The sequence below is a fragment of the Theobroma cacao genome, chromosome 1, assembly GCF_053813885.1.
Source record: "Theobroma cacao isolate CCN51 chromosome 1, ASM5381388v1, whole genome shotgun sequence".
Lineage (NCBI taxonomy): Eukaryota > Viridiplantae > Streptophyta > Magnoliopsida > Malvales > Malvaceae > Theobroma > Theobroma cacao.
In genome coordinates, this window is record NC_142639.1 from 35,990,354 (window position 1) to 36,018,321 (window position 27,968).

Sequence of the window (27,968 nt, forward strand, 5' to 3'; positions counted from 1 at the left end):
AGAGTAGAAAAGGTGAGCTATCGCTTTGTAGAAGTCAATTAAGTCATTGACTTTCTTGGAAAGCAATACATAATAACTCACAAATTAAAAAACAATTTTAATTTGTATACATGCATTTATAGATAACTATACATATACACATGGCCTAAATAAATATAATAAAAAAAAGAAATGGACTGGGAAAGATTAAAGAGTAAGAGGGATGTAATGTTGGATGTTTATGTGAAAAGGACCTGCCTTGGCTACACTTCATGCAAATTAGTGGTCTGAAAATGCCAAAAGAAAAAGGTCGGATGTATATGACAAATTATTAAAATCTATCGTTTCACAAAAATTCAAAATAAAAGATATTCTTTCATTGATAGTGCCAGCCATATAATATATATATATATATATGTAAAGTTCTATGAGATTTTTTTTGAAAAGGTAAAGTTTTATGAGTTGATGTAGTGAACAATGTCATTTTCTCCCCCTGGAGTCAAAAATAATATCTATCCTCGACAATATTCATACAGTCAATGGCTTTTCCTACAACTAGTCCTGCATGTCACATGCAGGCGTAATCATGCAAAATTGCATTTCTATCGTACAAAATTTATCCATGTTTACTATATTAGTCAAACTGCATATGGTTTTCCATTATGATTTTCAGATCTTATTGTTAATACTACTTTCTTCTTACTTTTATTATATTTCATTATCTTACAGGAATTACATACCTGTCTATATATCCTTATTAAGACTACATAAGTCCTATACGCTTGAAATGAATCATATGCTGTCCAATTTCAATTAATAAATAATTTTATAATTTTTTTAAATAAATACTTAATTTTTAACATTTAATAAAGCAAAAAGATTTATCAAGTCACATGTCCTTCTTTTTCTCTTCCTCGCACCTTAGACATGAAAATCCACCATAAGGATGGGGTAAGAACAGCGGCGGAGTTAAAGCATTTGCAAAATGGGGTTAAACAGAAAAAGATATTAAATATTTAAAGAAAATTTTATATATAATTTAATTATCACTCATGTAAAATATTAAATAAATTTTGAAAGATATTGAACATACAAAAAATACACATTAATAGTAATGTTCGTGTCATTTATATATATATATATATATATATATATGACTGAATGGAATTATAAAATAAATCTCTCTTACACTTTACGTGCAAGAATGGAAGAGAAAATAATTTTTCAAATTTAAATGAATTGTCCTTTTACTTTATGTGTCCTAGCTCTCCTCTTATTTTCTATGTACCTCTTAAATTGCTAATTAACATATTAGGTTATTAGATTATATTATTGAGATATAATATATTATGATAGACTATTAGGTTTAACTGTTAAAATATAATATGTTATAATAGGTTTAGATTTATATTAAAACTTAATGGGTTCAGATTAGTAGACTCACTTTTATTTTTTTTGTAAATTTGATAGGCTTAACATATTAGTTTAGAATTTATTTGTTAGGCTTAACTAGCAATATGCTAACCATAATGACTCTAATTTTATCAAACAGTTTGAAGAATAAAATTAATTATTAAATAAAAAAATATTTTGAGAGCCATTAAAAATAAATATAAGAAATAAAATTGTATTGAAAGAAATACAATTATTTTATTTTATCAATTTATATTTATATCTTTGTTACTTAAAGTTTGCAATATACATATTACAATGCATTGATTATTCTGAATAAATAATGATATATTGATGAAATTCTAAGTAATAGCGCAACAGTGTAACTTATATTTGAAAATTATATAATAATTTATTTATTTTTAAAAATTAAAATAATAGAAAAAAATTCACATAATAGAAATAAGAAGAACATAACAAGTAAAAGATAGAATCCACATATGACATAATAAACAAGAAAGAAAAAAAATATGATTGATGGTTTGTATAAATTTGTGAAAGAAAATTTATAGAGATTTAGAATATATGAGTAAATAGAATAAAAATCAATAAAAAAATAAATAATAATAATAATAATAATATAAATTTAAAAAAATAAAAAAATTTAAAATTGAGTGAAGCATATGAAATTATTTTGTTATTCTTTATTTGTATTAATTATTAAATAAAATTTATTTTGGGAGGGTCATTAAGAAAGTTTATAAAAAAAATTTAAAAATTTATTAAGTATGTAAAAAAATTTTAAAATTTTGGGGGGCTTTGTCCATGATGAGGCTCAGCCCCTAGGTAAGAATATAAGATTTACGCAAAACACACATGAAAAGAAAAAAGAAAAAGAAAACGAGGTCACTGCAAGCAAAAGGACCCCAAAATTCCTTTGTTTTTTGGTACTAAGGAAGCCTCAAGAGAAACTAAATATAGCCGGCCTTGCACAAAGCCTGACTCATCTTCTTCATGCAAGTTCAACACCTCCTAAATATACACAAAATTTGATCCGTTTAAAAAGTTCAATTGATTTGATAAAGTAGTCGATTAAGTGAACAATTATGAACTGTTAATTGACTAAATCTTGTTGTTAGTTAACTACCATGATGCAGAGGCGAATTGGAAGATTTCAAGACTAAATTATTTGGTTAAAACCTTCAAATAGTCGATTAACGGTCATACTCAAAAGTAAAAATTTGGTTCTAAAGCATGTTAGTCAACTAATTAGACTAAATAAATCGAATATTAGTTAAAAATCTAAAAACTTTCAAAGGGTTAGTCGATTAGCATTAAAAAAATCTGAATTTTAAATTTGCATGATTATTTTAGAGTTATAAGTGTTTAAACCTTTTCAAAAAGTTATCTTTATATCATAAAGAGTTGCTAATATATGGAACTTATTGGCGTTCAAAAGGTATATTCTCCATATTTATAATTGAAAAAGAAAATTGGTCCAACAACCACCAATTAAATATGTGTCTCTTGAGAAAATTTGTTATAAATATCCAAGATTGAGACCATTTCAATATACAACAAAAGACAACTAGTTTTGATATCAATCCTTTTTTTTTTTTTTCTAAATAGATCAAATCTTTTATACATCTTTTATTGCAAGAAACCTTGTAAGAAGATTATTCTATCTTTCATCAAGAAGTGTTTAGTCGATTGATTTCACTATTACAAAGTTCGGTCTAATAAATATATCATTGTATCATAAAACTATTCGATTAAATCCATTGCACCCGATAATTGGTGAAAGCAAAATACGTATAAAGGGATGTGGCATTTGCAACATGTATTGTTAAGCCATTTCTTTCAGGTGATAAATATACTTTCATCTTATTATTAATAATAATTATTTTTTTGGTAAATCCTACGTGTCAATTTACATGATAATATATAAAACTATCATAATTTTAAATAAACAAAAGTGTCTGATACAAATTTTAATATACCAAACTTGATATAATTTTAAAGAATTAATAGAATAAAATAAATATTCTAATCATAGTAAGTTTCAACTTTTTAAAATCAACATAAATATTTAAATTTAACTAGTTAAAAATCTCTAAATACATAGATCCTAGTCATAAGGGTATAAATAGAATAATAGTATAAGCGGGAATGGAGAGGGACGAGGTAAACTATATACCATAACTACCCCGCCCCACCTATCAAACAAAAACAATCGCCATGTGAAAATCCAATGTAATTTAAATTATTAAAAGAGAGAGTTGTTCTTAACATTATATATATATATATATAAATTTCATTTACAAAATTCAAGATTAAAACATTTAAAATTAAATATATTAAGTCGTAATCATTGTGGTGTTACTTGAAAACATAGTAATATTTTAAAAATTAAGTAGAGAAGAGAATTGGGTAGAATCACATGGCTTTTAGGAGCAGCATTCATACTGGTGGGGGTACAAACTATTCTAAGTTCCAAGCTTCCAATTCAAACCAATACCCATCAAAATGGGATCTCCCAATAATTGGGTAAACGCTTGTGGTTACCAACTCCCATCTACCTTTTGGACATTGCGTAAAGCCAAAGCACCTACCCTCCAAAAACCACACACCTTGGGAAGAGACTTCTACTTAAAACATAGCTTTACATTTTAGGCAATGATATATATGGGAGTAAAATCAAGATTAGTTGGATAGAATAATCTAATCATCTCAGCCTTTTTCCTTATTGATATTTATGTTTGTTGTTAACCTTGAAACGTTTCTACTTTGATGATTATAACCTTTGAAATTTTTCGATGGTTATATAATCAGTCAATGATAACATTAGCTTTTGTAAAGATTCCCCCAAGTGGGAGCCATCAAAATACAGTAGGTTCAAGTGCGTGCCCCCTCCCCTCTCTTTCGTTTGTTTTCTTTTCCATTTGTGGTCAACAAAAGCTTTACCACATCGCATCCTAGTTTATACAAATTGGCCCCACCAATTACCCACTTGGCAAATAAGCTAAAATTAACTTGGATAAAATTGAATTAATTTTAACATATTTTAATTGGATTATTATTTTATATATTGTTCTTTTTTGAAATTTTTAAAATTAAATAAATATGTGACAACATTTTTAATCTCACCTCTGGAGTTTAAAAATTTAATTGCATGTGTATAAAGTATTAATCCCTTCCAATTTCCAGTTACGATTTTAGTTTAATTTTTAATTCAGTCTAAAACTTGATTACTGACTGTTTAGTTAGTTGGAATTCAATTAAACTTATAATATCAAAATGTAAAAAGTTGTTCAATTCTCACTACTAGCACTAGATGAGTATTTTCTTTTTATGATTGAAAATGAAATTTGGTTAAAGTTGTTTTTTCTCTTAACAATTTAATATAATTATTTATGAGATAAGAAAGCATGGTGAAGACTCTTCCACTAATTAGGGCCATTAACAATAATAACATTAACATAATCGAACTTAGCTTTCCATCAGGTGTAGCACATATATTTTATATTATCATTTAAATCATTTGATGCGCCAAAGAGTCGTGGACTCATGGTTTACAATAAAGTGACAATTTATTATTATTCCCTTTTTGTGAAAATAATTCTTAAACTTCTTCGTATCTCTGAAGTGGTGCCTATTGGCTTACTTACTTACTTTTATTTTATTTATTTTTAATTTAAGACAAGCTCCTTTTCCTTATAAAAAATTCATGATCAGTCCTTGTCATTTTTTTAAAATAACACTTAAAAAACTTTAAATTTGTAAAAAAATTTAAATAAGTTCTTATTTTTTTATTTAGCTCAACCAAATTTTTATGTTATTATTTTGAACATGATAAGTTTTTATAATTAATAATTGATTAATTGTTATTAATTAAAACGTAACTTATCATTATATGTTATGTGACTTTGATATGTTATATTTGATATTGATGTGGCATGATGACTTAATTATATAATGTTTTTCACTATCCACGTCAATGTTCGATTAAAATAAAATGACAAGTAATATTTTAATTAATGATAATTAATCAATTAATAATTTTAAAAATTTATTTAATGTAAAATAAAAATATAAAATTTGATGAAATAAAAATTTATTTAAATTTAATTAAATAATTCAACAATTTTTTCAATAATGATACCTTTTTTTTTCCCCTATGCTTCTCTTCACCGAATTCTAAGATTGTTAACATTAAATCTAAGTTAGTTGCATATAAGGGCTATGCGAGTAATGTAAATAATTAAATCACACTGTCCCTACTACATAAATGTACAATTATTATTGTTTGTTGTTTGCTTTTGAAATTATTATTATAAAGTAAAATTAAAAAACAAAAAGCAAAATATAAAAATGTTGGTTATCCATGGGAGAGCATTAACAAGTATTTATTGATCAAAGCATGATAAATGCATAGTAAAGTGACAAGTTAAGTCTGGCGTTGTTGGGGGCATGATTAATAATTGGTATGAGTATAAGCAGGAAGTATTGGTATCAAAATAAATTGGCAATATAGGAAAGAGAGAGAGTGCATTGAATTTATGGGGCAGTGTCAAAAAATATTTCGTTGCTTGAATGTCATTTTCAAGTTGATACATATATTGACAGATGGGGGTGGGGAGGTACTCAGAATCCATCAGTAAATGCATATTGTTGAACTTTGTCATCAAGGACTCCATAGTTGGAAACACCATTAATGCTTAACTTCATTGTCACCGCTACCGGTCTCCAGCAATTATTGGCCCTCTGTACAACCGTCGTTGGTGAGAGTTGAGCTTTTCACTCCCCCTCTCCTCTCCTCTCCCCCACGTCATTTACATCCTTTGAAAGGCATTCGTATAGATTTCTCTCTCTTTTGGAAATAGAAATTATACATATAAAATCATACGTCAGAATCAAAAGCTAAATCTCATTAATCTCCGTAACTTGCGAATGCGATATGTGTGCCCTCATGGATTTCGCTCCTCCGTCAATGCTAACAAACCTCGTTATGCATTTATTTTATGTTTTTTCTCCGACCCTCAACGTTGGATAAAGCGCTTCACGTGCGAAGGATTAACTATATTATTAAGTTGGTATAAAATATGAAAAAAAAAAGATTATATAGGGTTATAGACTGTTTAATGATAGGACCAAAAACATTATAACAAAGTCTTTAATATAATCATCGCATTAAACAACTCAGTTACTTCTCAACGAACAAATCACTCCTCCTCTGTTACTTGTTAATCTCATTCGATTTCCAAAAACATTTTGAAAATAAACGGGTGGGCGGTATCGCTACCAAGCGTACAGCAAAGTCCAAGCCATCCCCACTCGAGGGGGACGAGAGATTCCCGGAGAACCGTGCGTGGGCTTAATAATCAATTACTATTAATTAATCATCATTTGTTAAATCTTAATCGCGATTTCTTCCTATTAAACAATCAGCTTTACGTGCAGGACAACTCAGCTCCCTAATTATTTATGGGATTCAATTGTATTAAACAAATTATTACCTAAATTTCTGAGCAAACTATTCAGAAATTAGTTTTACAAAAAATATCATTAGCAAAAAACTAAAGAGGGTTTCTTTGTTTGCCCTCTTCAGTATAGTACAGGTAGAGACAAGCTTTTACGGTTGCTATCGATAAGGACGCCTACCCGAAGACGCCATCCAACGATTCAGATCTTACCTTTTACCAACTTGAAATCGGGACCGTTGACGTTTTTAACTTCTCTCAGCTTTATCGACATAAAAAGGACAGCTCTATGGACTCCATGCCGAGACAGTGCAACCCCATAATACCATGTCCTTTTCACGAACTGACAACACTACCCTTCCTATTCATGAAATGCCAAGGCCAAATTCTGTGGTCCGATTAGGGATATTTTCGTCATCTCGGAGGGCAGTAAAGAATCAATTATTTTCCCTGATGCCATGTACGTGCAACCTGAGGTAATTGTGGGGACGTTTTAACCTTTTCTTTTAATTTCCTTTACAAAAAATATTAAGTTTTTTTACCATTTGCAGGAAAAATATTTATTACTTGGTGAACTTTTTTCTGGGTTCTGTAATTCGTCCGTACACTGTGAAAAAGGGGCCTGATCTGACGGTCTTGATTAAGATGCATCGTGCACTATTTGTACTTTATTCATTTTTCTGGACTCACCCCTTTTTTTGAATATGAGAAAAAAAATTACAGATGAAAAACTGCTATTTTCGATTTTGAAATATATTTTTACTGCTAAGGGATTTTCGTTTTTTGTTTTTGGTTTAGACAAAAATCATCATCATCATCAATAATAATGAAATAAAATGAATCAAGGCCGTTGGAGATGAATAAATGGGGGTGCAGTTCGAGGGGTGAATGATAGCGTGATATTTTGAATGCAACAGTTGAATATGATTGGACGGCCATGATGTCATGATAACCAGATTTCACATCAGATCATTCCTCATTATTTATTTTTAACCCCTTTCTTGTGGTCCCCGCAATATCCGATCCCTCAGATCCAGCCGTGCTACGCGAATCATGAGATTCCTTGCACCACCACTCTCCCCTGTACATAATAACACTTTATCAGCTCCTTTCCCGTCGTCGACCTTCGCTAGCTACCCCAATATCTCGTCCCTCTCCCTTACGATATATTTCCCCAAAATCTCGCCCACCTCCGCCCCCACACTCTCTTACATACACCCGTTTTCTGCGGCTCCGCTTCGTCGCCAACGGATAAGATCTCCCCCTCCCACCGCCCATCCTACGGCCCACATCTCTTCCCCACCACGTGTCTCTATCCTAAACGTCCATCAGTATCCCCACACAAAAAAATTGAAACCCCCTCCCTTCTTCCTCAATCTTTTACATGACTTATTTAACCATGGTTAAAATCTAACCCTTCTTCCCAACACAAAAATAAAAATCCTTATCCTCTCTTGTATATGTCTTTCACTTCACTTTCTCTCTCTTCAGCTCCAACCTCTCTGCTCCCTATAAGCTTCGTTAATGGCGTTTCAGATCTAAAAACGAACTCAAAAGCTTAACAAAACGCAAATTTCAGCGAAACCAAACAGCAAAAAAAGAGAATTTTTTTCATCTTTTCAATCAAAAGGTTTCATTTTTGTGTGTGTTTTGTTTTCCTTTTCGATTTTTCATTAATGCAGAAGAAAATGGCGTATTCGTTCCCAGATGAGGTGCTGGAGCATGTCTTCTCGTTCATACAATCAGATAAAGACCGAAACGCGGTATCGATGGTGTGCAAATCGTGGTACGAGATCGAACGGTGGTGTCGGAGGAAGATATTCATCGGGAACTGTTACGCTGTGAGCCCTAGGATTATGATCAGACGGTTCCCGGAAATTAGATCCGTCGAACTGAAAGGGAAACCGCACTTTGCGGATTTCAATCTGGTACCAGAAGGTTGGGGTGGTTACATCCTTCCGTGGATCGTGGAGATGGCCGGCGCCTATCCATGGCTCGAAGAGATTCGGCTTAAACGGATGGTCGTGACGGATGAAAGTTTGGAGCTTATTGCTAAGTCGTTTAAGAATTTCAAAGTGTTGGTGCTTTCTTTTTGCGAAGGGTTCTCAACTGATGGACTCGCTGCCATTGCTGCTAGTTGCAAGTGAGTTTGCTTAACTCATTTCTCCTATATTTGGAATTTTTTTAGCTTTTGTGGTGAAAAATAAAAGTTTTAAGTTTGAATCTTTTTGGGAGTTGAGCTTAACTCCAATTTGTTTGGTTTTAGCTACATTTTTCTTAATGGAGTAGTTTTCATTCTGTTTTCAGATGTCTTAAGAAAAGGTAGATTTTTGTTTGGTTTAAATGTCTTATAATGCAAATTGATGGGAAAAAACTGTTCGAAAGCTTTACTTGTAGATTTGAAGCATTGTTTCTTGACTTAGTTGTCTTCTCTTTGTTTTTCTGCTTTTGCTTTTCTCAGATCTGAGATAGGCTAGTTTTTGTATTCTTTTTAAGAATATCTAATGTGGGAAATCTAGCCAAAACCACTTGTTCTTCTTTTCACCTATATGATACCTTGTTTTGTTCGTAATCAACGGATTCGTTTTGGGAGTTTTTTTTTTTTTTCAGATTTTCGATGGTTACTTCCTGGGAATGTGAATTTCTTCTTGCTCTTTAACTAGATTCCTTCTCTCTTGGGATAGTTATAAATGATGAATATCTTTCGAAAACTTTTGTTGATTTGGGGTTGGAGGGAATAATTTTCCAAGCTGGTACTGAAGATTCTGATGGTCTTTTTTTTCCCCTAGTTTTTCTCTTTTATTTGGTCCATTTTGTTTGTTAGAGAGCAGTAAATAATTATGTTATGTTAATCCCGTCTTGGAATTTCTGGATTCTTTATATTGGAGAAACTATATTTTCTGGTTTAGTGATAGTTATGGTTGACCGAGCAATCAGACACGTAAAGAATATTTAACTTTCTTTTCTTGCAAGTTAAATTGTAAAAAAGAAAGTAACTTTAGCGTGGTAGTCTGGTCGTTTTCAATGAAAATGACATTGTTGAACATTCAATTTTGTTCAACAACCTTAATGTTCTTGATTTCCTATGTTTCATTCTTGGATTTAATTTAGTAAAACTATTGTAGTATTTGATTTGGTGGTTTTTCTACGTACAAATTGTTGTTTTTATTCCTTTTTTGTGTCATGTATGTTATTTTTATGCACTCTGCTTGCTGATGTAGGAATCTGAAAGAGCTGGACTTGCGAGAGAGTGAAGTGGATGATTTGAGTGGGCATTGGCTCAGCCATTTTCCTGAGACGTACACATCCCTGGTGTCTCTTAATATTTCTTGCTTAGGATCTGATGAAGTTAGCTTCTCAGCCTTAGAGCGTTTGGTAGGTAGATGTCCCAACCTGAGGACGCTTCAGCTCAACCGTGCAGTGCCTCTTGATAAAATTGCCACTATATTACGTCGTGCACCACAGCTTGTTGAATTTGGCACTGGTACCTATGCAGCTGAGCTTCGACCAGATGTCTTCTCAAATTTGGCTGGAGCTTTTTCTAGTTGCAAAGAACTGAGGAGCTTGTCTGGGTTTTGGGATGTGGTCCCAGCTTACCTTCCAGCTATTTACTCTGTCTGTTCTAGAATATCGTCATTAAACTTGAGCTACGCTACTATACAAAGTCATGATCTTATAAAGCTTGTATGCCACTGTCCAAGTTTGCAGCGCCTATTGGTAAGCTTGTTATGGTATCATTTTTTTAATCTTTTTGTTTATGCTGCTCCTTTGCACTTGACTTGCTATCTATAATTAAAAGATTGGACACTAGCAGGAGTTAATTCCAACCCTAAATATATTGTGAACTTTAAGTGGTCCAAGGATCCCATTTTAACTGGTCCCATAACATGTTCGGGTAGCTGATTGCATCTTGCTTCTCTGCCTATTTCTGAATACTTGTCTCTGTTTATTATCTTTACTATAGCTAAGGAAGGTTATGCTTACAGGTACTTGATTACATTGAAGATAGTGGCCTTGAAGCACTTGCATCTAGTTGCAAGGACCTACAGGAATTACGGGTGTTTCCATCTGATCCATTTGGTGCAGAACCAAATGTATCCTTGACAGAACAGGGCCTTGTCGCCGTTTCTTTGGGTTGTCCTAAGCTGCAGTCAGTTTTGTACTTCTGCCACCAAATGACTAATTCTGCCTTGGTCAATATTGCCCAGAACCGTCCAAACTTGACCCGTTTTCGACTTTGTATAATTGCGCCAAGAAAACCTGATTATGTGACCCTTGAGCCACTTGATGTTGGTTTTGGAGCCATTGTACAGCATTGCAAGGATCTCAGGCGCCTTTCCCTTTCTGGTCTTCTCACTGATCGTGTGTTTGAATATATTGGGACATATGCTAAAAAGCTAGAGATGCTGTCTGTGGCTTTTGCAGGAGATAGTGATTTGGGACTCCATCATGTGCTTTCTGGGTGTGAAAGCCTCCGGAAACTGGAGATTAGGGACTGTTCCTTTGGGGACAAGGCTCTTTTGGCCAATGCTGCAAAGCTGGAGACAATGCGATCCCTTTGGATGTCTTCTTGCTCTGTGAGTTTCGGAGCATGTAAGCTGCTAGGTCAGAAGATGCCCAGGTTGAATGTGGAAGTTATAGATGAGAGGGGACCTCCAGATTCAAGACCAGAAAGCTGCCCAGTTGAGAAGCTCTACATATATAGGTCTGTTGCTGGGCCAAGATTTGACATGCCTCCATTTGTTTGGACGATGGATGATGAAGATTCTGCATTGAGGCTTTCTTGAGAGATCCCCTGTGAATTTAGGTAACATATTAAAGCTCATTTGATCTCAAGAAGGATATATCAGGTACATGCTCCTTATGCTACTCATGGTTCCCGATTTAATTTTATGTAGCGTAATATAATTGCAGAACTGATTGGAGTGGGAACATAATTTGGAGGGTATACAAGGCTTGAGAGCTCGATTGCCATTCATTTTACTCTTGGCTGAGCTAACGGATACCAAGTAATGATTAATAAAGAGATGAAAACTCCAGCTATTGTGTATTAATCAGAGTTTTATTTGTTTCCCCATAGTTACCATGTATACTATTTGCAGACTTCTGTATGTTTATGCATTTGTGTCACCTTTTTCGGGGTAGTAATTATCTTGTGGACGTAATTGTGTCATTGTTAGCCTTTCGGAGTAATAAAAGTTCAAAGTGTTCCATGCATCCTTTTTATTATCATGCTTATGATGTTAGAATTGCGCTTCAGTTGCTCTTAGGTTTTTCCGGCTCTTGCTTCTTTGAAACCTAGCATTTACTTTTTGGCTTCATCACTATCAGATAAGTCCACGTTATGGCAGATTGCTTGTGTTAATCTAGAATTTGTGATGATAGCTAGTGATTTAATTGTTTACGAGTAGTCTTTTCAAAGTTTTAATGTAAAGAATTGGTTCTGAATCCATACTTGTGCGGCCAGCAAGTAACTAATTTGAGTACACACACCTGGTATGGCATTTAGATATCTGTCAGCCTCAGCTGAAAGAGGCCCCAAATACCACCATCTGCCATTTATTGTTGTATGCGCTGTATTTCTCCCCCTTGTTTTTTATATTCTCCTTTGAACCACGGAGGCATCTAGGAGGAGCCAGTGTCTGCCCTAGGTTATCATGTTATTTCCTAGAAGCAGAGAGAAAAACAAAGAGGGTGGCTAAAGTCATGTTAATAGTTCATTGCCGCTGGTCTTCAAATCCTCTCGTCATGTATTTAGTCAATTTGGAGAACCCGACGCTAATATTCAAAGGTTGTTGCAAAAGCTCCATTCCTTGAGCTATTTCAATATTCACCAACTTTGCCATCGTTACCTCGCACTTGGAAACATGATTGAAGACACTTCCACCAGGACTAGAGTTTGTGGGAATGCATGCGAAGCTAATTGTCAAAGGCTCAAAGTTTCCATGGAGTTTGAAATCAACAAAATAAAGCTGTCTTTCTCTGCCAGAAAACCAAATGACTAGGGTTTTTTCTTCCTCCGAGTCCCCCCTCGTTTCAGGGGAAAAAACGGCTTTGCATTAGGAAAACCAGAAGGACTTTTAGAGGATATGTTTGTACGGAGTTTTTGTTTTTAAAAAAACAACCAATAGTACATAATCTAACCTGTTAGTCTTATGATAATCAAACAAAAAGGCAACAGTCGAGACATTAATGATTTACCTCCTCCACATAAAAAGTTTTTACGGAGACAGCAGAATCAGAAAAAGGAGGCAAAGGTGGTCTCAGCTCAGCTTCTGAGATCAGGTATGGTAACTGTCACTTTATTTTCCTTCCTTCAAATTTATGAGCCTCGACTGTTGCGCCACGTGATAGATTCGGTGACATTGGTTAGCGTCCACAACTTTTTGCTTCATTCACGCTCTCTTTTCTACACCACCACCTGCTCTCTGATGACCACTTACCCTCCTCCCGCCTCCTTGGGCTCTTTCATTTCATCCTCACATATGTATAACTCTAAGCATATGATGAAGATGACGATGCCACGGTGATTTATCAAAAAGGCCAAATACTATTCATGAATTAATTTATACGACATTAATTAGAGACAGAAAACAACATATCACAAACACCTTCCCCAACCCCCAACCAATAGCCGACCTAGAATATCTTATAACATATATAGGAAATAGGAGCATTACAAAGTAAGTAGGTACAAGTAAAAGGGATGGGATTTTATCATTTGTGCGTGTGAAAGTAAAGTGGGGAAAAAATGAAGAATGAGGATGGTGGGCACACGTTGGGTGTATTTATGATGTTCTGTGTTACTTATGATTGTTGCTGATTTCATCTCTCCGATTTTTTTTACTGTTTCTCACCCCCATCACGATATCACACGGTCAAATTCTTGATGCTAGTGTGTGCAGGACATCAACACTTATGATGGGTTCAGTTCAGTAAAAAGTGATCCGGTATATAATAAAGAAAGAGGACCCAAATCTATTTAAGTATTGAAACAGAGGCGCCCCAAGTTGCTGTAATTAGAGAATCATGATTGTACAAGGTGGCCTCCCAGGCTGCCAAAATAATTATTACTAATGATAATAACTATATATGCTCTGCATCATTTTTGTTGCCTTTTGCATAGCATTCCATTTATTTGTTTATTTACTCTCCTATTTATTTTTGGCCTTTTTACGTCTCAGGGACAATAAATTTGTGCCACGTCAATACGTAATCACGTGTAGCAGATGGTTGCGACTTGCCAGTTATGACTGGTGAACTTGGGGTTCGTGGGTTGCCATGGAACTCACTGGGCCCTGGCCAACATTTGGCTTGTTTATTTTCATTCAAACATACTGTTGCTGTAACCAATCAGATACTAAATGAGGTATAAAGAAAATGCATGATGTAGTGTACCCATGTCAATACAATGCACCTCAAAATTTTACATTCAGAGACTAGACCAGGACGTTGACATTGATGTTGAAACATAGAGGGTAGACTTCAATTGTGTAAACCCAGATCGTGTTTCATCAAAGTTCAATTGAATCCAAATCGTATTTTCTTTTATAGTTAAGGTTAAATTTTAATGTCACGAATTTATCTTTTTAATTTAAAATATTATTAATTTTAAAAAAATTATTTATAAATATAAGATTCATCTTATTTTTTTTTTAATATAGATGATATATAACACCTAAAAGGTGAAGAATGCAATTCAAACTATATCAGTTAAATTATTTTATCATTTCAAATAAACTAGTCACAACTCACACCTCTAACTTTGCAATAAAAAATCCTAGGCCTCCCATCTATATGCCTATACTTTCATTTTGCATAGCAGTGTCATTGAATTTGCTTATTGGCTTATATTCTCATCTAGTCATTGTCGTGTAAATAGTCAGGGAAAGTCAAGAATTTGCAGCTAACAACCTTTGGAATTTTCCCGGAAGGCGTCCTATAGCCAATGAAACCGAACACTACGATCAAATTTTCCATATCTGACTTGACTTAATAAAAATTGCAAGAGCCGCCTCAACATGAATTAAAGGTGAATCCATTCTCTTCTCCTAAATTCTCCACTGGGGCAAGAAGAAAAAGAGAGGAATTAGCTGGTTCTCATACCGTCGGAGATGGGGCAGTTCTGCATAGATTTGAACGTGGATCTCATGGGACTTTTGCTAGCACTAGTTATCGCTATCGCCCTCATGCTCACCTGTGTCAGTCAACCTCCCCGGCGAGGGCCAGCTATGGTTGTCACACATCGTATCGGTTGACGAGGTTGTGAAAGGTTTTTTCCTTTTTTCCATCGCAAACTTTCCCTGAATATACGTAGCTGTTTCTTTTGGACTTTAGTTTTTTTTTTTTCAAGTTTGTAGGCTTGTCATATGTTGAGAATTCTGGATGGTGCGGCTAATTATATTGGCTTATTTATCTTGTAATGTCTGATACGAATCTAAATTTGTAACAGAGCTTCTACTTGTCCTCTTATTATAGGACATCGGAAGACTGAATTTATCTCGTCCATCACGGAATTCTATGTTCTATGATTTGGTGAAATTTAAGGGCCTTGAGTGATGGATAGTACAAACTCATGTCCCAAAATTTGCATGTTAAGGTGAATTTGTTGATGTAAAACAGCTGTAAGAGGTAATACAATAAAACCAAATTGTAATAAAGTTTGTTTGATGTGGACGAAGAGATTAACTGTTACTACTTGTAAAGAATAAAGGGGATTACCACGCACTGTTACAGATGAAAGCAGCCGGCCCCGACTTTAGCATAAAGCCACCAATGCTTTAGGTCCCATAATTTTATACGTTTCATAATTTTATATAATATAATTAATTATGTTATAAATATATAAAAATTAAAATAATTAATAAAATATTTTTTAAATTAAGTATTTATTAAATATTTATTTTCTTTCACTTTCAATTTTTTTTATTAATTTTTAACTATTTATCTCACTTTTCAAATTATGTAAAAATCAAAATAATTAATAAAATTACATATTCTTTCACTTTCTCAATTATATATCTAATAAATCTCTATTTTTTTTATCATTTTTCAATTCTCATAATTTTTAATTATTTTTTTATTTTCATTAAACGTAATATGTTTGTAATGATATCGAACTAACGATATTTTTTTAATTTTCATAAAAAGGATCTTATTTGAATATTTAAACACTTTACCCTTTAAAATTATCGAGCCACGTACGTGGCTTTCGACCACTTAATTTCAACACACTTAAAAACCTGGAGTCCGAATGGAAGACAATCAACTAAAATATTGCCGAAAGTTTCACCTAGTTTACGGATTGAGAAAAATCAAACAGTCCTAATACATGAATATGATTACTAAAGATACAGAAGAATGCTCAATATTTGTGGAGAAACAGAAACCAAAGGCTTTTTCATAACTCATAAGAAGTGTAGGATTTAGATTCCCTCTTCCTCCTCTCTCTTAGCCTCCCACCATTCACTAAATAGGATGAAAGGAGCCAAGGTTACTTGAAGCCACAAGTTTTTCTTGATGTTGAGATGTTAGCGCCAAATAAACTGACAACTTGAAAGATGCTAGTACATTATGCTAGTTAGGAATTTAATTAACACAAATTATCATTAAAGAAGACTAAGCTTGAAGTCAAAATCCACTGATTATGACTCTGATTTAATGCCAAGGGTGGTCTTCATCTGGCGATGTGCGTCGGTTTGACGCTTTCACTGTCTTGCTTTTCCACGGCAGTCCTTTGAACCTACGACGAAGCCATTGGTTTCTTTCTGTTCATTATCGTGTAGTCATGGAAAGTCCACATTTCGCAGCTAACCTTTTTTTGAAGCTTTCCCAGGAGTTTACATCAAACCAATGGAAACGCAGTTAGAATAAAATTTTCCATATCCTAGTTGACTTCAAGTCCAAGCAATATAAGAACCATAAACATGTATGGAATGTGCATTCCTTTCTCCCAAGTCTCAATTCCAAGCCCTTCTTTTGGGACAGAAAACGGGTAATCGTTGCTCATCCTATCGAAAATGGGGAAAGTTATCTGCTCCGAATTAAACGAAGGCAACGGTTTGGATCTTATGCGATTTCTAATGGCGCTGGTTATTGCTATCACCCTCATGCTCATCTGCATCCCACCACCTCCTCGGCGAGCTGTACTTGTGGCAAGGCGTATAGCCTGAGAAGGTTCTTGATGATATTGGACTGGACAGGAAGGCTCCTGGTCACTCACTTCTCTTCCAAGTTAGTTGTATCAGGGAGTTTTATTTTCTAGTTTATTTGGGGGGAGTTGTCTTCATAAATGTTACCAGAACTCTAGCCTGGTTTACCTTTAGATGGGTTATGTTCACCTTAATCTTGTGGTATGTTCAGATTATGATAGTGATATAGGTTTTGCCATCCTTTCCGTTTAGATTCTTGCAGTGATAAAGATAAACCAGGGAGGTTTCTTGTGGATGAAGACCATGAAAATGGACTCTGCAATCTTAATTCCAAATTTTTGCTTACAAAAATTCAACAATTCATGCAACACAGTTGCATAATGGTAAAGTTTCTTGAATGTGAATAGAAAGATTACCAGTTCTGACTTTGAAAATTGAGTAAATTTCCTAGCAATATTACAAATAAAACTGGAACTGCATTATAGGGAATGGTAAATCAACATCAGCGATAAATATGCAGACAAACTGCTCCTGTTTCATACTTTATATCAAAAAACCAACATGATGGTTTTAGATTTGCTGTGAAAACCCATTTTGGTGAGATGGGAATGTCCGCCAACAGGGTGGTTCAAGTTTAACACGGATGGGCTGCTAGAGGATGCCCGAGATATTTTGGAATTGGGGGATATTGAGAGATGACAAGGGGGCAGAAAAAGCAATCCTTTCCAAAAGGGCGGGGTGGGGGGACGCGAACTTAGCTGAAGTTTTGGCTTTACGAGAGGCATTAGTGATCTTTGTAGCTTCTGCATGGGTGTCTTCAGGCTGCGCTAACATCCAATGTGAGTCCAAAAATGCTGTTACTTGGATAGACAAACCGGATTCATCACCCTGAAATTTGAGGCAATTGATCTTGCAAATTAAAGCCCTTCGAGAAAGAGCGCTTGGCTGGCAGCTTAGATATATCCCACGGTCAGGAAACGATAAAGCTGATAATCTGGCCAAGTTAGGTATGGATAGAACCAATGATTTACTGTGCATTTATCCTTAACTTCATAACGCCACGGCGACATGAAAATGGGAGGTCAAGAGGAGCTCCACCCTTGAACGTTTCCAGGAGAAGTAAGAAGAGGAAACAGGCCACAGGTCATGTTTCTTACTCATACTTGTTCTATTATGGTGGTGTCTTTGGTTTACTGAGACTGCTGTTTACCCTGTTGAGATTTTTCTTGATGTTATGAGTCTGATAGCAAGGATGTGGATTTATGTGCTCTGAGTAGTTTAACAGGTTGTAGCCTGGCTGTTTTTTTGTAAGCCATCCTAAGACAGTAATTGACTGAAGGATCACCAGTTGATCACTGTCTTATTTTGTAAGTAATAGTTCCTTATAATGAAATGATCTTCCTTAATTTTCAAAAACAAAAAAAAGCCATCCAAAAATTCTACAGCAGCATGAAGAAAAACCCCTTTTATGGGCAATTAATACCACATTGCTGAAATCCCCCTGTTTCACCACTATGTTCTCTAAATCAGCTACTGTTTGCACTAATAAAGTACAAAACCAAGAAACAACAGATTCTAGATTACTAATTTTTATTAACTGACGCGCTAGATGAACTTTGTATGGACTGCAAAAGGTGCTGTATTCTGTATTTCATTACCGGTTGACCATGTCGTGTCTTTTTGAACATCTGCTTCTTTCCTGCCTTCCTCTGAGCTTCAGCCTTCTCTTTTTGCTCCTTCTTTGCTTGAACAATTGCCTCCCTCTCCATCCTCGCCTTCTCTTTCTCCTCCTGCTGCTTCTCATACAATTCTCTCAAACTGTGCGAACTATTCTTCTTCTTGTTCCTTTTGTTGGTCCTATTACTATCATCTATGTCTTCATTCTCATCCTGTAACAACCCTTGCATTATTAGACTCAGTATGTTCTAAAAGCAGATATGCATCAAAGATTGTGTCTAGATGCGAGCTAGGTTTTGATATAAAATTGGGGTTAAATGTTTCCAACAGAATCATCTGTCCTTTCAGCTGAACGAATCATCAAGCATTTCATAGAAAATGAATAATTTTTGAAAGACTCATTCAAAGAGTAATTTCAATTTTGGTACTCAATATCATGTACCAGATAGCTCCAAATTCACAAATCCTATATGCTTGCCATCCAACAATATTTCAACGTGAAAGTTAAAAGCTTGGTCATTCATCTAATGAACACTATTAAAGGTTAGAGCTTAATGCAGGAAATTTTTAACAAATTAGGTCTCAACCCAATTAAGAGCTAGACTGTTCCTCCTATAATTTAAACAGAAAAAGAAAAAACATAAAGCATGCTAATTATAATCTAAAACGAGTTAGACGGTAACAAACCTCTGGGGGTTTTACTGCTGAAGGAAGATCATTCCCCTGACTTTGTTGCTTTAGTGACTTTCTATACTTGTTAACAAATTTCGCATTCTTATAGAACTCCCTTTTCTTCTCTGAGAAAAAACAATTCCCAGTAAACAAGATTAAAATAGAAACAAATAAACAGAAATCATAAATCAGGCCAAAAAAGAAATTATCAATATATCAACAATCAAAACCCCAAACAAAGACAAGAAGGAAATTTATACTAATTAAGGCCGGATTGTAGTGATTGGTGGTGGATTTGGCATTAACGAATGCTTGAAGCGAAAGACCAGTTCCTCCCAATCGCTTCATGTTCTTCTGCTTCTTCATAGTTATCGGTTTCGGGCCCTCCATATCAATACGGTCGCCGTTTCCTTTTTCGTTCGGCTTCCGATTCTTCATTGTCGGAAAAACAAGAGTGAAAAACTAAAAATAGCTGAAATTTAAATTGTCTGAGATTATTCAATGAAAACCCTAATTCTTTTCACAGAGGGTAAGTGTTTTGGGAACCAATAAGATCGTCCGACCCGAATCGAGCCCCGTCTCCTTGCCCCAACTACCAACATATATGCCACGTGTTTGATTGGTTGAGTATATTTTTCATTAATTCTTTTTAATGGCACTTGAAAAATGTCACCCGCGCTTTGATGCGACGGTCCCTTTCTTTCCTCTCTGGCTGAGAAATCCCTCCCTGCCTCTGTCTTGCCACAAACCGAAACTCCATTTTCAAGCAAACAATTTATTTTTAAATTTTTTCTGGCTTTATTTTTGTGATTTCTAGTTTTATTAGCATATATTAAAATAATGGCTTTATTTTTTTATTTTGCTTTGGTTTAAAATGGTGACTCTATTTTTTTATTGTGATTTTGCTTTTGTTTTTTGATCGGGTTTTTAGTGGATTTATGGTTTATATCAGAAATAAGTTTTTTTTACAAAATTTTGGTGCTGCAATTTGATTTTTGATTAATGTTTGATTATTTTGTGTCGGAATATGATTTTTTGTAAAAGTTTGTTTTATGTGTGATACATTTTGTGGTTTTGAAATTGTTTTAAATTTGGTGTGGAGATTTGATTGGATCTTATGCTTTTTTTCTTTACCCTTTTTTTAATTTTTAATTTAGAATTTGCTAAAATATAGTGCTTCTTCTCTTTTTCTCTCTCCTGAATACTTTTTTTTTTTTTATCTAGATATCAATTCATTTTGAGATATTTAAATTCGAACAAAAATTGTCTGTCCTTTCTTTATATCCTTTTCTTGTCCAATGTCCAAATCCGGACAAAATATAGTATATGTGACGACAATTTTAAAATTAGAACATAACATGTTAATCAAGGGACAATATATACGATTGATTCATGAGTTTGGGATTACGATAATTCAAGTAAAAAGAAAAGAAAAATGAAAGGACTACTTACAAGAAAAACTACAAAAAAAAAAAAAAAATCTTTAAGATCAGTTGATTATATATTTTCTTATGTTTCTTCTAAAGTTTATAGCAAGTACGATAGACGTTTCATTTTTTTCTTTGTCAGATGCGCTGAACCTGATTCCTAGTGTTATTATTTGTGTTACTAACTTGTGTATAACAATAATTAATTAGATTTATTATTTCCATACATTGTAATTTAGTTAATAAATTGAAGTCTATAACCAAGTATTTTCATGTTTTAAATTAACAAGTATACATATGGAAATTTAATTGATTTTTTTTTTGTTTTGAAACGTTTGCTTTTTCCAATTTAAGCTTGGTGTGGACAACAAGAAAGCTTTGAACTCCATAATTCTCAATGCTTGTCATGTCAGACACTAGAACATTTTTTACCTTTTACTGTAGAAAAAATTACAACTATAAGTGAAAAATATGCTACGTTAAGTTAAAAGCTACACTCAGAAAAAATGCAACTTTAATCAATATATGAAAAAGTTTAATTGCATTTTTAATAAAATTTCAATGTAAAATTAATATGCAGTCATATACTATGTAACTCCAATCTTAAATTATATGATAACATTTAAAATATGCAACTAAAACATATATGATAGTAACACATAACTTTTTAATATGCAATAAAAAGGTGTAAATTTTACAGCAATCTAGAGAGTATAAACCATGTAAATCTTACAAAAATTTATAGCAAATATATATATTTTTAAATGGCATTCTTATAGAACATATATATAGTGAATAGAAAATAGAGCCAAAGTAACTGATAAAGAAATAAAGACAGCAAAACCTAGAAACAAAGACAATATCCAGATGGTACAAGGCTCAGTTCCAAGAGACATGAACAGGGCTCAAATAAAACCAAAAACAAATAGAAAAACAAAATACAACAACCATCAAAAGGAAGCAGAAATCAAATCCTGAACAAACACAAAGTAGGAAGCTGAAGGGAGTAGGAGAGGAGATCAGACAAACATCACCAGTCAGAATCCCAAAATAGTTTGCTGCCATGTGGATAAGAATATATTGCAGAAGAGGCATTACGTAGTACCCTGTAAGTTACAATATTAATTATTACTTTAGCCTTCTTAGTCTAGTTGGACGTTTAAAGGAAAGTAAGTATATTGATCATAAGACATTTCAAAAATCCAATATCATAATTGACAAGTATAAGTTAACAATTAAGAAGAGACTAGTGGCAGTCATCACTATCAAGCTAGCTTCTTTAATCACAAATGCAATCCAAACTTTATTTTTCTATACATTTGAATCCCAAATTCAAAGATATAAAGTGATATTGAAATCTAGATTTATCTTTTAGATGCTAACCTTTGCTTAGATACCATGATTTGAGAAGGAGCATAAGGGTTTGGTGATGGTGTGATCCTAAGAATGCCTATCCTTGCTTAGAAAGCTAAATAAAACAAACCATTTCTATCTTCTTCCAACTTAATTTTGTTTATATGTAATTACAACTCAAATAAGAAAATAAACCAAAAAACAGAAAAAAAAACCCCATTTGTGCTCAATGTGAAGTGCGTGCTTTATTATATAACACTATTTCACAGCTATTAATTTACAAATTCACACTATTTATATTATAATAAATTAATAATATAGCTAGCATTAGAATCTCAAGTTACAGAAAACAAAGAGTAATTACCTTTGAAAGTTCTTTTAAATCAGCCTCTTCTGTAGCAACCTTAGTTCTTAGAAATCTTGATAGAGATGACAGTGAGGACCATAAGAAAGAAACTCGAATAAATTTCATGATACTACCATGTTCTAGGCAATTTGGATTAATCAAGAACGAAAAATTGACACATGAACTACTAAAAACTCCAAAAAAATTCAGCTTAGTTAAATGTAGAACATGATTGATAGTAGAAGATGATATGATAAGTGAACCATATGTTGTTCCATATGATGAGAACTCAATAAAGATGTACCATAGATAATTTGGTCATAAATATTACTGAAGACACTGCCATCAAATCAATTCCCCACATCACAGGATTTTAATTCTTAAGCAATTAGCAAAAATAAACATAAGAACTTATTACACTTGAATTTATACCTTAATTGTTAGATATTTGAGGCTTTTCGAAGTTGTGCTTTTATTCTTCAGAGAAAAGTTGAGGAACATTGACTTCTACCATCTTAAAAAAGTAAAAATGACTTCTCAAATCATAAATATTAAATCATATTACAAATTATAACCTCAATATTGTAAAAAATTTTGAAGTGCTTTCAAGTTACTAATCTTACAAATCTCATGTAGAGATATATTATCAAATATTTGGTAGTTGATTATTTGCTCCATTTTTTGGCAACCGGTCAATGATGACTCATTAAGCTTAAACATATTATAAGTCAAGAAACTTGGGAATCAAAAGGAAATAAAAAATAGTTGCAATAGATAATACCATTTGTGAAGAAGTTAATAGCTTGGGATATTTCCTCAACATTTCTCCTACTAAATTTCTATATGGATAAAAAAATAAAATAAATTACTAACAAAATAACTTACAAGGTAACAACATCATAAATAAAAAATACTTGGTATAATGGAAGAGAAGGGGAAAGATGTAAAGGAAAACACATCATTTGCTTCATCCTTTGTCAACCATAAATAATGTTTGATGCATGATAAGGAGTACCTTAGTAGCTGATGATGCATGAGAAAAATAAAATAAAGCTGGTTGGAATTTAAACATCCTAATTGTGTTTCTTACTTAACTTAATCACCCTAAGACAAAATAATAAAGAATGTACTAATAAATCAGACTAAGGAAGCTAGTCTAATGGCCTATTCATTCATAAAAGTTCACATGGCAATAAAGGAACTAAGTGACTGTTGGTATAAATTAAGAAATAGATTAATGGAAGATAGAAGAAAGAAATGAAGAAAAGACACAGATATGGGATAACTTACAATTAAATTAAAAATAATTAGTTTAGTTTCTTTATTATTTTTTTATATGAATTCATTAATTTGCATCTGATGCTTTACTATCCTCTAGCTTCCACCTTCACAAATGACAAAAAAACTTATTAGCATAGCTAAATCCAGTGTCATTTTGACTTCAACATTGCAAGATACTTAGCTGTCTTTTTCTTTGTCAAAGAATGAGAATTCTTTCTACAAGAAAACAAGTAAAGAATGTGGTACAAGTTAAATCAGAATCTGAAGAATGGAACAAATCTTGCACATTTAAATGTATCATCAAAGTATGTGAGCAAACCCCATTTAACTAGTTGAAACAAAAGGACAGAGATTTCTGTTATACGAAGATCATACATCCCCGCCTTCCACTTCACTTCTCCTTTTTTTCGGTTATTATTGCATAATTATAGCGTTAACCCATCTCTACTTTACAGCCAAAAAATTCTGTAAGCATGACAAAGGAGTATAACTTTTTGAGTTGGAAAAGATTAACTATTAATTAAAATCCATAATCTCATTGAAACGGTTTCCTCCCCATTATTTAATTTCTATATTGTCAAGCATTATACTCAGTTGGCTCATTGATTAAGTAATGATTGAGTTTGACATGTCAAACAGATGTAGAATTCTCAATTTAAAACTAAAGTATCAAAGCAAATTTCAATCCAACAGTACTGTTGAGCATCATTGTGCCATTGTCATTATGAGACTACAAGCCTTGGAATTTATACTTGTGCATAATATTTTTAAGAAAAAGAGGCTACCGTTCTAGTTCTCTTGTCTATATCAATTTCTGTCCGGCCCAAGTGGCTACTAGAAATTTTCAATTTCTGACCGATATATGCATCTAATTAGTTCGATTTTCACACGTTGGTTTCACTTGGCACAATCTGTGAGTTGCTAATCATCCCTCCAACTCCATTATTCATGGCAGCTGCTTCTTGATGCTGGTTTAATGTGCTAAGTTGGACACCATTAGCTTGCTCTTTAGCCTTGCTCTCTGGCAAGGTTTCTTGTGCCTTGATCTCTGGCAAGATTTGTTCTTTTCGTCCGCCGCGATACAGGAGGTATAATATCATCTGAGTTATCCCAAAGATGAATCCCAGAATGTTTGGTGTCTGAAACAAAATTAAGAGATGAAAAATAGATAAGCTAAAAAGGATAGATGATATCTAAACAAGTATGGCCAAAGTTTAATGGGGTTGGAAAGAAGTTTGATTCTTACTGCTATGTAGTAATCTCTCAATGAAAAGCCGTAGAGGAACCACGTTACAGCACAGAGAGTCAAGAAGAATGACAATGGGAACGGCATGTATTCAACGGTCTTCGTTTTGATGACTAACCTCTGGAGTTTATAAAGTAAAATACCAAAAAAAATAAAATGTTATTGCTTGATTATATATGGAGCTTATTATTTTGGAGTAATCACCTTTATTTGAAAAGCAGATGATTTTTTTTTTAATTTTTAATTTGGTTAGATGTTAATTAGTGTAACGCTTACAATGATGCTAAGTGGAGCAGCAAAGACACAGACAGAGAAGACGGCACAAATCCACCCCACAACGGAAATTCGACTAGAGCCCTTCGAAAATATGAATGTGAGTAGTATGATTGATCCTAATGCCCCAAGGTTGAAAAATATGAGCAGCTTTGTCGTGTATACCTGCAAAGGAGTGAACAGACTTCTTTGTAATGCCAGTTGGTTTAAAACATGATCTATGGTAATGAAGATGAATGAAAGAGAGGGTTTAATGGAGAGGAAAAAGGAGCTACCCTGGCACTTTTGGTTGCATAAACCATGTACAATAAGAGATATATGGATTCAATGAAGCAGCCAATTGAATTGATGGTGATGAGCATGAATGCATCATGTTTCTTGAGGAAGGCGTAGTAGAGCAACAACATGGCACTGAAAAGTGCTACTGAATATGGTATGGATTGAAAACCTTCTGTTGATTTCTTCTTGAAAATCCTGTAGAAAGTTGGCCTTGGAGAACGCAAAAGAAAGGAAACATTGTTAAATACAAACAAATACTAAAAAACACTCCATCAATAGTACCTGAGAAAGCAGAAAACCTACAATGGAGCAAGATAAACGAGGAACGACAAAATATTGCCTGCATAAAAGGAGAGTAAAACAAACCAGGTGAAACACATATGCAACTAGCCTAGTACCATACTTGTTTTGGAAAGGAATTAAAACAGGTTGAGTGTGTACCTAGAAGGCCAAAAACAACAGAGAAGCCATGATCGTGGATGTTTGCCATTATTCTTGGTGTGAAGCTCTTTCTCTTAGCTTGGATATGGGGCAGCTTAGAGCAGAAGAAAGAGCTTATATTTATTTCTTGCATTCAGCTCCCATATATATACACGAGAGCTTTGAAGGTTTTAAGTAGACGATGGCACACATAACTTGCTTTCTTCATTTGGCTTTGATGAACAAACTGCCCCGGATATTTTGTGTGGGTAAAGAATTTGTTGAGCTGGAAACTTTTTCCGGCCGTTTTAATTTCACATGTACAGGGTTTTCGCTTTTGCTATATTGATTGCTATTATATATCTCATCACTCCAAAGGTTTCAAGCTTCAGCCTTGTAGCCGCGTATACTTCGGCTGTTTCAAGTGTGAAGCCCCTGCATTCCCAAAAGTGAGCCCCATGCATTTTCTTTTGTGCTATTGCGCGGCTGTAGTTCGCCAATGCCAAGTCCAATGCACTACCTTAGCTAAAGCCACATAAATTAATGAGACATAGTGGAACTAGCTTTTTTTTTTCTCTTTTTTTTTTTTATGCAAAGCAAAGCAGTTCTTGTAAGCATATAATGATATAAAAGAATGTGGGAAATGAAAAAAAAAAAAATATCATTTGTATCTTGACTATCATTATATAAGGTTTTCAAGTTGGTACTTTTGCCAAAAGGAATTGTTACAAGTACAATTGCATGTATCATTAAACATGAATGTATATTATTAGTTCAAATGTAACATGCATGGTAGATTAATATCGATAGTACCAAATCTTTTATTTTAACTGTTTTTAATTAAAGTGAGATTTTTAGTTTTAATGTTTTGAAAATGTTTTGTTTCCATATCTAACTTACTTCTTATAAGTAATAAAAATTGCAACTAATTAAAGTTCATTACTCTTTTAATCTTAATTTTATGCCAATATTGGAGTTTCACATTAGTTATTTACAGATTCTTTCTCAAATGGAAAAGTAATATTTTTTTTAAGTTAAATTCTTTAAGTTACAGGAAAATTTTCAAAATAGAGATGAAAAAATTTCCACTCAGCTAAAATATTTCTTTCCCAATAGTTTGGAACTGTCCTTGTAAAATTTCCGCCCACTAATTATTACAAATTATTTGAAAAATAAAGTGTTCGTTAATTAAATGAAAACGTCTTTTGTGTCATATTATTCACGCTATTCATATTATTATCAATAAAGACAAAATTTTACACGTAATTTCACTATCAACATTTGACTTTTTTTTTTTTAAATCTTGAAATGAAAAAAGAAATCATATATGAAACATTTCTTGAACAACGTACAACTTACATCAGCATTCGTTCTTCCCTCATTAATGGGTATGTGTTTATATAAATTAGCATTTGAGAGAGATTGAATAATTTCTCATCGTAAGCAGATTTGCAAGTGTAAGCTAGAGCGAGCAGCATAGCTTGATTAGATGGGATGGGCATATGTATGGAAGCGGCTTGAGCCGTTTGATGACGTGAAGCAAATGATTGAGAAGAGAAAAGACAAGAAGTGTAATAATTAAATGGGCAATGGGAAGTTGTTTTACGTTTGCCTAAAAGTAAGCTAAATAAAGCTCAAGATGTAAAAGCTAAGGTTGCTCTTTGCACGTGAGATGGCATACCCCACTAGCCGTTACGTTTAAACGGTCTCCACTTGTACGCACCGTAGCTTTTGCCCGATTTTGTATTTTAATTCCTTTTGTTTCAAGCACGCTTTTGGTCATTTCCCAAACTTCAACAAAGATCTGCATGTGAAGATTAATTAATCATCATATCAAAATAATCTAAAGTCCCCGTCATATCAGATTTGTTAGCTGCACATTAACAAATTCGATCAATACACTTGCGTCCAAGTAATTGATCGATCGTAGTACACACATCGATTAGCAGGCTCAATTATTTTCGTAATTTCTAACTTCTTTCAAGAAATCCG

At 33.5% G+C, this 27,968-nt stretch overlaps 3 protein-coding genes and 1 long non-coding RNA gene across 5 annotated transcripts; 2 read left to right on the forward strand and 2 right to left on the reverse strand.

Annotated features, from left to right (window-relative positions):
• Positions 1-8,247: 8,247 nt before the first annotated feature.
• On the forward strand, positions 8,248-12,068 carry TIR1 (F-box/RNI-like superfamily protein). Of its 2 annotated transcripts, XM_007050728.3 has the most exons (4): positions 8,248-8,994; positions 10,073-10,568; positions 10,838-11,658; positions 11,766-12,068. In XM_007050728.3, exons 1-3 carry the CDS (start codon positions 8,528-8,530, stop codon positions 11,636-11,638), a joined length of 1,764 nt encoding a protein of 587 aa, XP_007050790.3. In that variant the 5' UTR covers positions 8,248-8,527; the 3' UTR covers positions 11,639-11,658; positions 11,766-12,068. The 2 variants fall into 2 exon arrangements, with proteins under 2 accessions (XP_007050790.3, XP_007050791.3); XM_007050729.3 differs by having other exon boundaries at positions 8,249-8,994; positions 10,838-12,068.
• A 2,481-nt stretch (positions 12,069-14,549) lies between these two features.
• LOC148764779 (uncharacterized) lies at positions 14,550-15,531 on the forward strand. Its single transcript, XR_016024706.1, has 2 exons — positions 14,550-15,123; positions 15,330-15,531. It is a non-coding gene; the product is annotated as an uncharacterized LOC148764779 (long non-coding RNA).
• Positions 15,532-18,452: 2,921 nt separating this feature from the next.
• Positions 18,453-19,929, reverse strand: LOC18613478 (rRNA-processing protein). Its single transcript, XM_018114443.2, has 3 exons — positions 19,612-19,929; positions 19,367-19,476; positions 18,453-18,891 (listed from the first exon to the last, which is right to left on the reverse strand). Exons 1-3 carry the CDS (start codon positions 19,787-19,789, stop codon positions 18,586-18,588), a joined length of 594 nt encoding a protein of 197 aa, XP_017969932.2. The 5' UTR covers positions 19,790-19,929; the 3' UTR covers positions 18,453-18,585.
• Positions 19,930-24,642: 4,713 nt separating this feature from the next.
• LOC18613479 (bidirectional sugar transporter NEC1-like) lies at positions 24,643-26,046 on the reverse strand. Its single transcript, XM_007050733.3, has 6 exons — positions 25,998-26,046; positions 25,860-25,896; positions 25,553-25,766; positions 25,281-25,442; positions 25,005-25,124; positions 24,643-24,897 (listed from the first exon to the last, which is right to left on the reverse strand). The coding sequence occupies exons 1-6, from the start codon at positions 26,044-26,046 to the stop codon at positions 24,643-24,645; spliced, it is 837 nt and encodes a 278-aa protein (XP_007050795.3).
• Between the last annotated feature and the right edge of the window lie 1,922 nt (positions 26,047-27,968).

Coding starts and splice junctions, on each gene's coding strand:
- LOC18613479 (XM_007050733.3), bottom strand. CDS start 26,046: ATGGCAAACATCCACGATCATGGCTTCTCTGTTGTTTTTGGCCTTCTA. Junction 25,767..25,859: donor CTCGTTTATCTTGCTCCATT/GTAGGTTTTCTG, acceptor GCGTTCTCCAAG/GCCAACTTTCTACAGGATTT. Junction 24,898..25,004: donor TGAGAGATTACTACATAGCA/GTAAGAATCAAA, acceptor ATTTTGTTTCAG/ACACCAAACATTCTGGGATT.
- LOC18613478 (XM_018114443.2), bottom strand. CDS start 19,789: ATGAAGAATCGGAAGCCGAACGAAAAAGGAAACGGCGACCGTATTGAT. Junction 19,477..19,611: donor CTACAATCCGGCCTTAATTA/GTATAAATTTCC, acceptor GTTTTTTCTCAG/AGAAGAAAAGGGAGTTCTAT. Junction 18,892..19,366: donor CAGCAGTAAAACCCCCAGAG/GTTTGTTACCGT, acceptor GGGTTGTTACAG/GATGAGAATGAAGACATAGA.
- TIR1 (XM_007050728.3), top strand. CDS start 8,528: ATGCAGAAGAAAATGGCGTATTCGTTCCCAGATGAGGTGCTGGAGCAT. Junction 8,995..10,072: donor GCCATTGCTGCTAGTTGCAA/GTGAGTTTGCTT, acceptor TTGCTGATGTAG/GAATCTGAAAGAGCTGGACT. Junction 10,569..10,837: donor CAAGTTTGCAGCGCCTATTG/GTAAGCTTGTTA, acceptor TTATGCTTACAG/GTACTTGATTACATTGAAGA.